The sequence below is a fragment of the Perkinsus marinus genome (genome assembly GCF_000006405.1).
Source record: "Perkinsus marinus ATCC 50983 genomic scaffold scf_1104296953356, whole genome shotgun sequence".
Classification (NCBI taxonomy): Eukaryota; Perkinsozoa; order Perkinsida; family Perkinsidae; genus Perkinsus; species Perkinsus marinus.
In genome coordinates this window covers 26,797-38,510 of record NW_003208486.1, presented here as the reverse complement: position 1 = coordinate 38,510, position 11,714 = coordinate 26,797, and the positions used below count along the sequence as shown (strand labels likewise).

Genomic DNA, 11,714 nt, shown 5'->3' with positions numbered 1-11,714 from the left:
TCAACAGTAACTTCGCTAGCAACGGTAGAAGACTCCGAAGGTGCATACTCGGTGGAGCGATCGATATCGCGTAGTAGTCTTGAAATGAGGGAATCTGTCGCCTTAGAGCTGGTCATCGCAGTGTCAACAGATGCATCGTTGTAGCCTTCCTTATGGCGATAACATAACCCAGTTCTGCCTCTCGCAGCGGTGTGACACCCTGGATAGGTACAACGTTTCCCACCGCCGTGACGGATGCAGTACCTAAGTTCAATTCCAGCATAATGATAATGTAAGTTATTCATCATCGTAGATACATAACAACATTCATGATGCATTCGAAAAATGCTGAAATGATTTATTGCGTTCCCAGCGCAGCTTACTTGCCTTCACCTCCTTTTCTCGACGTAGCCTTGCACCCCGGAAACTCGCATGCTCGGGCTCCTCCATGCTTAACGCAAAATCGGGTACCTAGACCAGTCCAGCTAACCATGCCTCTCACAGTGTGATCAACAACTGACCATTCTGGCGGTACTTCAGACAACCTCCAACGAACGCGCAACGCCATCGCTTCGCGGCTCCTCGTCCTGTAGGCCCTGCCACCTCCGACGCCATAAGCACAAGGGATAGCCACTGATTGGCTTATAATACTAATAGGGATGTTTGAAGTTGTTGCCGTTGAGTTAAACCCAACTGGAAAACGCGACAATACCGTGCAGAGAGATACAATGGACGAGACACTCCTGGATAGTCCGATGAATTAGATATGAACCGACAAAAGGACAGCTATAGTGAGCAGCGTATTTTAGCCAACATAGTGGATGAAACAGTACGAAGAGACCCGAATGCAGGAGATAAGGACGGGGTCACTCGTGAATCCCTGGAGTAGCAGGAGGTCTCTTTCCGAAACCTCTACGCTCATTGGCCAACCATTAATGCACGACGATAAGCGAAGGTTCAACTGGGTGTGGTATTCACCAAAACGACTCCTTTGGTGGGAATAACTTCAGTTGAACAACTTCTGGAGATCGAACGTATGATGCCAATAGGCCAACCCCTGTTGAAAGTAAAGACGTGTGAGAACGTGAGACAAGGTAATACGATACGCTACGAGAAGACTTGAAAAAATACTAGTGTGAATCGCAAGTACAAAGCACAGCAAAGGCGAACTACAGCCGACTCCAATCCCGATCCGAGACCAGGGACGAGCCCGCAGAGTGAGCATCAGAAAAGATAAAGTTTGTCAGAAGCATCAGAATTAATGTGATTTGTGAGCAACTCAGGCAGAGGCTCCAACGGCTCCACAAAACTTGTCCATTTCTCGTCACTGAGTGCCATGAAATCGAGGGACGTCAAGTTGGTCTGACACTCTGCAATGGCTGGTTGAGCTTCCCAACAGGTCGCATCCAAATACGATGATGCTAGATCGATCGAAAAGTCAACGACATCGCCACCCGAGACCTCCTCAGCTGAGCCAACAGGAGTAAGCTGAGAGGCTTGATCGAGCTCGGAGCCAGAGGCAGTCGACGCTGTCGAATCCTTTCTGGATATCGCACTGGTCAGGTTCCGATGCTTATAGCAGTAACCTGTAGAGCCTCTAGCAGAGACTCCACACCCTGGCACGCGGCAGGACTTGCCGCCACCATGCCGAATACAGAACCTACAATGTGAACACTCCGACAGCAAACCATCAGCAGTGGACTCACATGGCCTTAGTAGTGTCACCTCGTTTAGCAGCGTTGGGACATCCAGGCATGGCACATCGACGTACCCCGCCATGCTTCACGCAGAACCTTGTCCCTGAATACAACCAGCACTGAGCGAGCAGCACAAGATGTGCTAGGCTCACCATTTTGTCGGTATTTGTTGCAGCCCAAGGGATAAGCGCATTTACCCTTACCATTCGAGGGCCTTTTCGTCTTAGGCGATCCCTTACTACTACAACTAGCTCGGGATCGAGGACTGATGCTGCGAGAGCTGCCCGGCATGTCTTCCTGTGCTACTAAATCAACCGCCAACGTATTAGAGTATTTGGCCGCTTCAATAGCAATGTTTGGATTCAGTGATAGCGGTACAGGGACAGGACTTTCCATTATTGGCGTTTCTTCGGATTCAATGGGCACTGCCGCGGTGGAGAAAAGCAGGTTCGAACTAGCTTGATAGAACCCACCCTGAGAAGAGGTCCATGACCCATCATCAGCCCGTAGAGATAACTACGTTCGTAAAGCCTTCCGCTGGCACCATCGTCGCCTGCAGCTCTTCTTGTTGTACGTCTTGTAGTTGGCCCTCAGGCAGCAGAGACAACTCGAGCGGTGGCAACGATGAAGTAAAAATTTTGGTAAAGTTATTAAACTGCGACTGAGTACCAGCCCATCGATCTCACCGTACCATCCAACGTGTACCAAAGGCTACGTGGAAGGGCCGCAGCTTGAGCCCTCGTCGATGCCACGACCAATTACTGCTAGTAGAAGAGTACAATCGATCAGAATGGCAAGCGCGACTCTCATCCAAGAGATCCCTGGTTCGATCCCGGCCAGTGGCTTTTCTAACAGGCACTAACCACACACCCTCATTCCCATCTCCCACTGCGGCACTGAGCTGACGCGGGTACGGATAGAAACGCTATGGACAGTATAGCCGGCGTATAAACTGAAGGACTACATTCACTCGTCCACTATAGCTTGGCCAGCCAGGATCTATAAAAACATATCATAACTGCCACACCCCAATCTCCAGAGCCTACCGAGCGCTGATTGTTGAAGTGCGGTCTGAGCACCCACTCCGTCTTCACATCAGGCATATCCAGAGTGCCCAGCTCGAGACGATAGAGTTGCATGTTGAACCGAGGACCCTGAATGTCGTGATAGGGCTAGCCGCTACATCACAAGCTGAGGTGTTCACCTGTTCATATAGCTTCACATCTTCCGCCTTGACATCAGCTCTATTCTTAGTGGCCTTGGTGGGCTTTTCGAAAGTGTGATGACGGAAGCCGATGCAGTCACCACCGTCATTGGCGAATGTGATAGTTCGTGTGCCTAGCAGAAACCCACATACCACCGACCCGCACAGGTTCGATCCCGCACGACGGCTATTCTTACTATCGGGCTTGGACGGGGGGAACAGTGCCGATAGGACTGTCTGTACTCGGGTACCTTAAGCTATATCTATCAGGCGAAATAGTCTACTACCCAAATCTATTACCGATATTCCCACCGAAATTGTGGAAGATGAGATGGGGATACGTCTCGGGCATATTCGGCGGCTTTTCCGGAAGATCATGTCGCAATACCTACGACAACTTTCCTCGGTCGTGATTTGAGACTGCTAGCTATAGCAACAGCGAGAGAACTCGGGAAATACCGTTACTGCTGACAGTGGCACTTGAGGGGAGTAAGTAACGGCGCTCAGATACTTATAGCGATGGGTGAAAGCTTCGCGAGATTATAGCAAAACGATCAATGCCGCAGCCTACCGCCAGAGTAAACTTCAAGTAGGAGTGGTAGCAAATTAAGAAACAGCAGTGATAGTGTAATATGTATTCCCGTTAAGAGTTTATGTTGTTATTACCACGTCCGAGAGGCCGAAGTAAGCCGTAGGGCCGTAAGGTAGATGCGAGACGATGAGTCCATCCGGCTGACCTCGGTGCTCATGTACAATAACCTGCAGCCATCAACGATACGATAAACTGCCTATCCTCACTTCCCCACCATATCGCTGATGTCGTTCTTCCTGCACAAGTCCACCAAGTCCTTCATAACGTACGTGCCTCGGTTGATCCGCTGACTGTTGGGTATGAGCAGCCTCACCTCCTTCACGAACTTCCCCAACCTGATCCGCCATCATCATCATCACCAGCCGCAGTCGGCGAGCCCCCTACCTCGAGCTGGGATTGCGACTGGTAGTAACCAGAACCCTCGGCTCACGTACACCAAGGTATTGGTATTCATCATCGATGGCCAGCCTTTGCACCTAGGGTCAACACAATGACCAACACTAACAACGATCTAAAGTCTCGAGTTACTGCGATCAGCGATGTGTTCCGAAGCATTCACGCTGGATCTAACACTGTGAGCCTTCCACCGATACGAGCATCGACCGAACTCTTATACATTCATCCTCAGACAACGACAACGAAGGTGCCAACTAATCAGTTGGGATTCCCTGTGCGGTACGTGGCTCGCCGAAGAGAACACATCGATCGGATATTCAAGTAGTGAAGTGAAACCCTAGCCAGCGTTAGTAATACCTTAGTTCTGTCGTCCTCCAAGTCAAGAGTCGTCCGCAACTTCGTATCTCCTCTTAGCTCAGTCGGCACCGACTTGTTCTGTTCCAGAGCCTCTCTCAGCTTCCGCTTCTTCTCCAGAGTAGTACCTTGAGCCACACCACTACGCGCCGGTCCCCACACCAGCAAAGGCTCACGTTCCTTCTCCTCCAAGGCTTTCTTGTACAAGTACTCTTTTCTCAGTCGCACGTTACGTCGGAGCATCGAATCAATGAACAGCTGCTGAAACTTATTTCCAATATAGCCCTCTCAACTCGAACACAGCGTTCAAACAACAACAACAACAACAACAACATCATCAGACTTAGACTTTCTCATGATCTTTGCGAGCCCCTCGGGCTTCCCAAACTGGAGGATTGTATTTGATACCCATCCATCGTCGAGGAAGGCTATGACTGGTTACCATGCAGCGAGGCTCCTCCGTCCGCCAAAACCTAAATGGAGGGCCCAGGAATTGAACCTGCGACCTCCCCTGAGTGGTATCACCTCGGACACGAAACGCCGAACTTGGACACCCCCTCATAAGGCACCGGATAGCCGCTGTACATTCCGGCTGGTGCTACCGCTCCCACGTCCACACTGTGGCTTCTCCTTAGATGCTGAGATGCGTCCAGCCTTGCCTGGAGTCAGAGAGCCTCCATGATCAGACAGCACATCACTACCCTCCCGTTCCTCTGCCTAAGCCTTGCTGCTCCCTCTAGAACCTCCTCAGCATACCAGTCGGTCGTGGGATACGCCTTGAACCAGTAATAGCCACAACCTTGAGAGCTCATATCAGCAAAGTAACAGTGGAGGGGAAGTATAGTGTATAACTCGACACCCACCGATTGGATAAGGATACAGTTTATTCACTTTCCCTGTGTATGGCACATTCACGAGTATCGAGCCAGGTCAGTGCTGAATACACTAGGTACTGCTGTGATGCACTCCGCGCCCATGTTGTACTGCAGCATTTCAATCTCATAGTCCTGCCGACAACACTACCGCTCCTCAGCCATTCGCAAACACTTCACTACTGCCTCGTGAAGTTGACTGCAACCACCATACGGGAGGTAGACTGAGCCTGCAGTACTCATTCAAGGAGCGGTCCAACTCAGCGAGACGTTCGAAAGACAACACTGGCTTGCTCAAGGCCCCTTAGCAGAAAATCACAAAAGAACTCAACCCGAAGCCCATGGGCTACTCAGAGCGCCTCATCTTTCGTCATCAATCTCAAGAGTGATGATGCCTATCCCCTTTACCACAACCTTAGCTATAGTAGGCCAGAGTCGGGGAACGCAGAGGAGGAGAAGATCTACGCGGAAAACAGTTACCCGAATTTCAACAAGAAGCTCGACACTGCTTTCCTCCACCGTTACAGAGCACAGCGTTGCATGATCGATGATTCCCTGGCCCGGTCGAGGCCCTTCCAAGCGTGCTTCCAAGGGCCCGAGGACGGTCATCGCCTAGCATAGACGGTTATGACCTCTTTGGGCCCAACACCGCTCGAGATCATATAGGGGTATTCAAGTTCGGCACCCTCTACTATCATGAGCACAGATTATAAGGGAGTAACGGGGGAACTACTGTAGGAGAAGACAATGACCATCTCACTGCTGAAAATTCAAAACGTGAATCGCTTCGCTCCGTCCCGTCACGTCACGCACATCATCGAGGTTTCTGTCCCTTTCTAGACGAATGTCGTAGTGGATAAGTGGACATCGTGGACGTTCGAACACAAACTCAATGAGCGGAGCGATGTGAGTTTCCTTTCCATGAAATGGACCAGTTTTTCCTCCAGTCTCACTTGCCACGCTGACTAGCGGTCAACTGAACGGGATGAACCCAAACCTCACTTGAATACCCGAAACACGATGATCAATCATCACACAGCATGATATGCTGCCGAGCTCTCGCTCCGCAATGTAAATGGCTCTATCAACTCAAAGGCAGTTCTTCTCATTTCTTCTCTTTCGTCGCTGCTGCCGCCAAGCCTTCATAAAAGCTGCGCTTGTTCGGTGTAACCTCTCCAGCATCTAATACGACAACACCATATCCTCTCCAACGCGCTCAAGACACGCATACCGTCAACGGACACCGAGGGCTCGTGGACCTTCGTCTTGGGCACGTCCAAGACCGTGAGCTTGTTCTGAGGTAAGTAATCTCGATCTATCGTCCGCCTCGCATACGCGCTGTTTTTCTCATACACCTAAACACAAAAATCAACCAATTCACAAAAGACGGCGCTGCTCACGTAAGGAGCGTTTTTTTTCTCCGGTAAATTCGTAAATTCAGCATTTCAGGCTAACTAGTTAGTGTTTCAGGCTGAAACTTCAACGAGGCTCGAAAGACGAGGTTGCTCACGTAACTTACATCATAAAACTTCTCAGGATCAGGAGGCTCCTCCACTCCTTTTAGTTTCTCCCATCTTTCCAATATCGGGTTATAATATCTGAGGGACTCAGTCCCTCACCGGAACGCCCCTTCCCTGCTACTTACGCCCGAGTAAGGGGTACAGATTTATCATCAAAGCCAGGGTCATTTCGAGATGGCTCCGACGGTCGCTCGCCAGGCCCGAACTCGGGGGCTAGGATGCACCCGATCCAACTGAAATACATTACTGGTGGGCACCTAAGCCGACCCCCTCCCAACTCACACGACAACCGGCACAGCGATGAGCAGCTTGATCATCATCGACAGCGGCATCTCGTCCTGCGGCACATCATTCCTTTCCCCCTTGGCGTATCTATCAAAAACTCCTCGTAGAACATGCTGCTGGGGAGGGGGGCGACTAACCTTCTGTATCGTTCTCGTCGTGCATTCCGCTGCTCCGGCGTTTCCTTGTTATAATGTTCCTTCCAGTCCTCGCCCTTGGCCTAAGGAAGAGCTGTCGGCCACACCAGTCGGTACACAACTATTCATCCCAGGGATTTTTGTGGCGCGCGCTCTTGCTCGGTCAGATAACGCTTTATTATTTGCAAGGCTCTATCCACAAGTTGGTACTATGTGGCATTTCATCGATCCATCAATTCGAACGAGTCGATACCCGTCGACTCCACCAAATGCCTCTTTCTCACTTGACTGTCGAGAGCCGCTCCAAACTGCATATCCTGGTCGTAAATAGTCCTCTTCCACTGATTTCCCAAAGTAGCATATGCCTCGCACACCTACACACACACGCCCCAGCCTATCACTCACCCCCATAGTAGGACATGACCAACCTCCTTAAACTTGTCCCCAGCCAGAGGGTCATCCGGGTTCCGGTCTGGATGCCATTTCTTAGCCATATCACGATAAGCCTGCTTTATCTCCTCTCCTGTTGCCTTCTGCTCTATCCCCAGAACCTATCCACCCAGACTCCCTCCAATATGAGTCACCCTGCCACTATCATCACCTCATACAAGTTCTTCTTTCCACCACGAGAGGAGCTACTGTTCGCGAAACTCCGTATTCGAGATACACCGAGTAGCCGGTCTGGTCGCATGGGAGAGACTAAAGTCCGCCGCAGAGATGATGACGCAATTGAAGGAATCATCTATAGTCAACCTGTTCACGGGTCACCCCGTAAGCTGGCAATCCTTCTCCTATAAAAGTAAGACCGATCCGATAACACTCGAGTGCAGTGTGAAAAGTATGCACAAGATCAGCTACGTGTGTTGATGACAATGAGAGAACCATCGCTAGTTTTCGTACACTTCTACCCAAAACCTTGTGTAAACTCTCATGATGTCGCGAGAGACCCACTGAGTTCAGCCAAGGAAGCTAAACATATTCCAACATTGTGTGAATGACACTGAACTCGACCACCCCACCCTTGCATAAAAATCTGAAACGATTATTAGACTACGTTGCGGACAAGCTCGTTCGAGCTCCCTCTACTTCGGAAAATGCCTTCTCTCGATTCAACCTGTTCATGATCTACAACACTACTCACACCCCAACGTCACCTCATCACATCGCGTGTCACCAAGACGGCTGGTTGCCTATTATAGCCAACTCCTGGATCCGCCACGGGTGCTCTAAATTCTGAACAAGGCACCAATTCGTCGTTTTCAATCACTCGGCGAGCTCGGAAATGCATTTACGGTATGAAATTTCCAAATAATCATTTCGATCAAGACCTTCCATGACACTGAGCATCGCTTCGTAGCGCGTCCAACACCGGTGTCAAGCGAGGCTCCACTCACATCCCTGCATATATGATAGCGATTCCCGTCTTACCCCCGACTCGGGCTCCGGATGCTTCTGAATCGCCATAGCATAAAATACACGTCTGATGTCATCAACTGCTCCCTCCACCACCTCCCCTGACATGGAGACTCACAGGAACGCCCTCGGCTCAGTATAGTCCTTACCGAACTCATTTCGAAGACAGTTGATTTGCTGCGTTGAAAAGGTAAAAATGAAACACGGCGAGTCGACCTCTGAGGCCGTCTTCGCCCCCTTCAACTCCACATCCATGGGTGGCTAACAGAACATAAGGTCGGACACTAGAGGACGACTAACCTGTAAAATGTTCGTATCCAACGTCAGCTTCTGCGTATGCCGTGCCTTCACGGAAGCGTTCACAGCGGCAAAGGCCGCCTCCCCACAGTGGGCTTCGAGTCGCTCCACATCACCCTAAACGATTTCCTAATTATGTCATACCACGCCATTTCCACATTTTCAAAAAGAGTTACTGCACAACCCCCCTCACCTCGAGATACCATCGGATGATCCTGGGAGCCACGACATGCTCGATGTCCTCGGCCATCTGCGACAAGCGGAAGTTGGGATCGACCTCCTTCATCTCCCGTATCGACTGGGCAATCTCCGTCTCGCCAAATATCCTACCAGAAAAGTAACCCCTCACCCGCACCCAAATCAACCCACCGATCGACCATAGGGTTCTGGAAGAACCCTCCGAGAAACCTCGAATCCTCACTGGAGGTAAACCCAAAACGTTCCCAAGTCGAGCGAGCCCTCTCCGAAACCACCAACGCTGAGCCGTGCGGATTCTCCGGCAACGGTTCCGCCTACAACAGACCATCCCACACCGATGTGCCGGGCGAGCGAAAATACCGCGGGATCTTCAGCCACCTTTTCTCGTATTTTCTGCTCTTTCTCCAAATCACGCATGGCCTAACACCGACATTCACAGTTGGAACCCAAACGAGACTTCCACCTACCGCCTGAGCCCTCTGGAATTGCTTCAGCCGTTCCTGCACGCCCTCGGAGCTCTCCTTATCCATCATCTTCGTGAACCCACTCGCCTTGTCCACCAGCTGAGGTCCACAACCACCACTTCCACATCGACACCCCACCCTCCCCTACCCCCGACGTAGCCTCCCGAGCCTTGGCGCTCACAACGTGCAGCTGATCCAACACCGGTTTCATCCACTCGGGCGTACCTCCCAGACCACCCATCCGTGAACTCCGCAAAAGCCACCACCTTACGCTTGGTTGTCTGCCCCGCCTCAGCTGCCGTCCCTCCTGTCTCCGGCATATGTCTTCTTAATTCCTCATAAAGGCTCTTCGTCCGGTCCCTGAGCCCTCTCATCATCATCCTGCTCAGAACCCTACCCCCTCTCCCTTACTTCGCGCTCTGCATCTTCTCCCGCATCGCCGCCAACTTCGCCTCCTGTGCCTCCGCCCGAGCCCGCAGCTGCTCGTTCGTCTCCGTTACCTATTCACCACCGCCCCATCCAGTGTTGGAGGAATATATACTTCCTCACCATTTATAAGAGTTTATATGTGAATTCGGGTAGAAATGCTCAGACACTAATAGGAATTCCCCGAAATTTCCTCAGAATTTTCATATTGCCTCCAACACATCCAATTCGCCTGCTACCTTCGAGGCCGTCTTCTCCACCTCCTCAAACGCCTTCTTCAGCTTGGGATCATTCTCAGCCTCTCGCCGTACTTGCTCCATAACCTGTACATACACAGTCACACCGTAGACGATCCTTCACACTACCAACCTGTCTAATGAACGATGAGCTCTGCCGCCGTTGCCATGCGGCTCTACCCAGGCTACCGACTCGCCAGCTCCTACCCAGTGACGCCATGTGTTGAGAAAAAGGTTGCATTCTTCCTGCATTAAAAATTCGTACTTAATCAACACAACCACCGCTGGCAAGATGTGACTCAAAGTGTTGAAAATGTGAGAGACTCTTCTGTGTGAGCCTGCGATGAGAACATTCTCTACTTCTTGATAAAAAAACTCGACGTCGACTCCAGACCGGAAAACCGACTCAAACCTGAGGTCAGCGCTACCCACAGCCCTGATATCGACAGGGCCCATCCTACCTCCACCAAATCAACAAAGGCATCCAAGTCGTCGATATCATCCAGAGTCGCCGTGGACGGGATCGGGCGAACAACCACGAGCTTCGTGCCTACCATCGACGGCTCCAACGCGGCGCATTGGTTCATCAATTCGACACTACCCGAAGCGGCAAGCCCTGTCTCCTTGCAGAAGTCCTTCACGTTCTGAATCACGGCTTCTGCGGACTGGTAACTGGTGAGGGAGGAGGAGCACGGGACGAAGGTGGACGAGCCTTTTATTACCTGGAGGTCTGTAAGGGCTCCACGCCCCACAGAGTAGTGAAAAAGTTTACTACCGCCTCAGAAGCAGACATGGCCAGAATCTGACCAAGGGGGAGTGCAGGGATTCTCTCTATACGTCGAATCACCTTGCAGTACGGCCTCATCCTCGACAGCATCGCCGCTGATGTACCATCATCTGAGAATGCCTGAGCGAGGTGGTGCTCACCAAGGAGAGCCTCATGACCAACTGCAAGGGTGGTTACCACTATCAGCTTGGCGTCATTGGAGGGGTCCTTCTGCAGTGCGATGGCTCTCTCCACCACCGCCGCCACCACTGAGTCCGATCTAGTAGGGCACGAAAAGGAAACGTCCACTGCTGAAACCTGAATAGATAACCAAAAACAGAACTCCTCTAGAAGGGCAGCTGCGAGCCGAGCCCTACCTGATCCTCTAGGGTATGGACGGTCGCGGCAGCATGCGATGCTTGGTCGCTATCGAGCTGAAGAGAATGACGACACTACGAGGAGTTTAGGTGAGGAGAGTACTCACCAGTGCCGTATCGCTTTGAACCGATACTGCCGCCATAAGGTTACCAACGGGAGCAGCAGTGCAGTCTGTGATCACCTATGCAAGGTTGGCACTACACAGCAGTGAGGAGCTCAATTCAAAGACTAAGGCGACTATGCTATCGAGGATGAACACGACAGTATCACATCACGGGTCGGTCGATGCCGCGACCGAGCCCTTGCATAAAGCCATTTTGACAAGACATTAATAACATAATATCTTGCCAAGTACTTGTCTGCAGACTATGACATAAATACATACTACGAACTACTCGATAAGCATATTAGCGTACGAAAGGATATGATATTTGCTATACTAGACGTGTACACCATAATGGTCAATTCAATCAAATACGATGTAATGGGATGAAACTGGATGT

At 51.1% G+C, this 11,714-nt stretch overlaps 6 protein-coding genes across 6 annotated transcripts in view; 2 read left to right on the top strand and 4 right to left on the bottom strand.

Annotated features, from left to right (window-relative positions):
- Pmar_PMAR002717 (protein bys, putative) overlaps positions 1–247 on the top strand; it is a gene marked incomplete at both ends in the record, with an annotated part of 1,564 nt that extends 1,317 nt beyond the window's left edge. Inside the window, 2 exons of the mRNA XM_002776479.1 lie at positions 1–6; positions 208–247. The exon at positions 1–6 is cut by the window's left edge and continues 4 nt beyond it. Coding sequence (XP_002776525.1) covers positions 1–6; positions 208–247 — 46 coding nt within the window. The remainder of the gene's footprint in view (positions 7–207) is intronic.
- Positions 248–1,203: 956 nt separating this feature from the next.
- On the bottom strand, positions 1,204–1,967 carry Pmar_PMAR002716 (hypothetical protein; the record flags this gene model as incomplete). Its single annotated transcript, XM_002776478.1, has 3 exons — positions 1,204–1,639; positions 1,686–1,779; positions 1,829–1,967. The coding sequence occupies 3 exons, from the start codon at positions 1,965–1,967 to the stop codon at positions 1,204–1,206; spliced, it is 669 nt and encodes a 222-aa protein (XP_002776524.1).
- A 649-nt stretch (positions 1,968–2,616) lies between these two features.
- On the bottom strand, positions 2,617–4,485 carry Pmar_PMAR002715 (U3 small nucleolar ribonucleoprotein imp4, putative). Its single transcript, XM_002776477.1, has 10 exons — positions 4,399–4,485; positions 4,226–4,350; positions 3,857–3,948; positions 3,687–3,807; positions 3,547–3,639; positions 3,181–3,268; positions 3,078–3,131; positions 2,881–3,014; positions 2,723–2,830; positions 2,617–2,675 (listed from the first exon to the last, which is right to left on the bottom strand). The coding sequence occupies exons 1-10, from the start codon at positions 4,463–4,465 to the stop codon at positions 2,643–2,645; spliced, it is 915 nt and encodes a 304-aa protein (XP_002776523.1). The 5' UTR covers positions 4,466–4,485; the 3' UTR covers positions 2,617–2,642.
- Positions 4,486–6,146: 1,661 nt separating this feature from the next.
- On the bottom strand, positions 6,147–7,767 carry Pmar_PMAR002714 (chaperone protein DNAj, putative). The gene is made up of 9 exons (XM_002776476.1): positions 7,635–7,767; positions 7,462–7,584; positions 7,318–7,407; positions 7,037–7,116; positions 6,897–6,986; positions 6,740–6,847; positions 6,614–6,692; positions 6,326–6,449; positions 6,147–6,276 (listed from the first exon to the last, which is right to left on the bottom strand). The coding sequence occupies exons 1-9, from the start codon at positions 7,722–7,724 to the stop codon at positions 6,200–6,202; spliced, it is 861 nt and encodes a 286-aa protein (XP_002776522.1). The 5' UTR covers positions 7,725–7,767; the 3' UTR covers positions 6,147–6,199.
- Positions 7,768–8,407: 640 nt separating this feature from the next.
- On the bottom strand, positions 8,408–11,540 carry Pmar_PMAR002713 (conserved hypothetical protein; the record flags this gene model as incomplete). Its single annotated transcript, XM_002776475.1, has 18 exons — positions 8,408–8,431; positions 8,462–8,547; positions 8,596–8,707; positions 8,747–8,860; positions 8,937–9,069; positions 9,113–9,255; positions 9,302–9,361; positions 9,409–9,504; positions 9,554–9,630; positions 9,677–9,765; positions 9,817–9,905; positions 10,071–10,154; positions 10,529–10,617; positions 10,669–10,739; positions 10,790–11,151; positions 11,211–11,267; positions 11,318–11,392; positions 11,487–11,540. 18 exons carry the CDS (start codon positions 11,538–11,540, stop codon positions 8,408–8,410), a joined length of 1,815 nt encoding a protein of 604 aa, XP_002776521.1.
- Positions 11,541–11,668: 128 nt separating this feature from the next.
- The window catches only part of Pmar_PMAR002712 (conserved hypothetical protein), a gene marked incomplete at both ends in the record, with an annotated part of 1,418 nt that continues 1,372 nt past the window's right edge, over positions 11,669–11,714 (top strand). Inside the window, one exon of the mRNA XM_002776474.1 lies at positions 11,669–11,692. Coding sequence (XP_002776520.1) covers positions 11,669–11,692 — 24 coding nt within the window. The remainder of the gene's footprint in view (positions 11,693–11,714) is intronic.

Bases quoted from the DNA above. Each gene is read 5' to 3' on its own strand.
- Pmar_PMAR002715 (XM_002776477.1), bottom strand. From the start codon at position 4,465: ATGCTCCGACGTAACGTGCGACTGAGAAAAGAGTACTTGTACAAGAAA. The intron at 3,269-3,546 runs GTAATAACAACA...AAGTTGTCGTAG, and splicing joins ACTTCGGCCTCTCGGACGTG to GTATTGCGACATGATCTTCC. The intron at 3,015-3,077 runs GTAAGAATAGCC...GGTTTCTGCTAG, and splicing joins CCCCCCGTCCAAGCCCGATA to GCACACGAACTATCACATTC.
- Pmar_PMAR002714 (XM_002776476.1), bottom strand. From the start codon at position 7,724: ATGCGACCAGACCGGCTACTCGGTGTATCTCGAATACGGAGTTTCGCG. The intron at 6,987-7,036 runs GTTAGTCGCCCC...AGTTTTTGATAG, and splicing joins CGACGAGAACGATACAGAAG to ATACGCCAAGGGGGAAAGGA. The intron at 6,277-6,325 runs GTATGCGTGTCT...TTGTCGTATTAG, and splicing joins GCCCTCGGTGTCCGTTGACG to ATGCTGGAGAGGTTACACCG.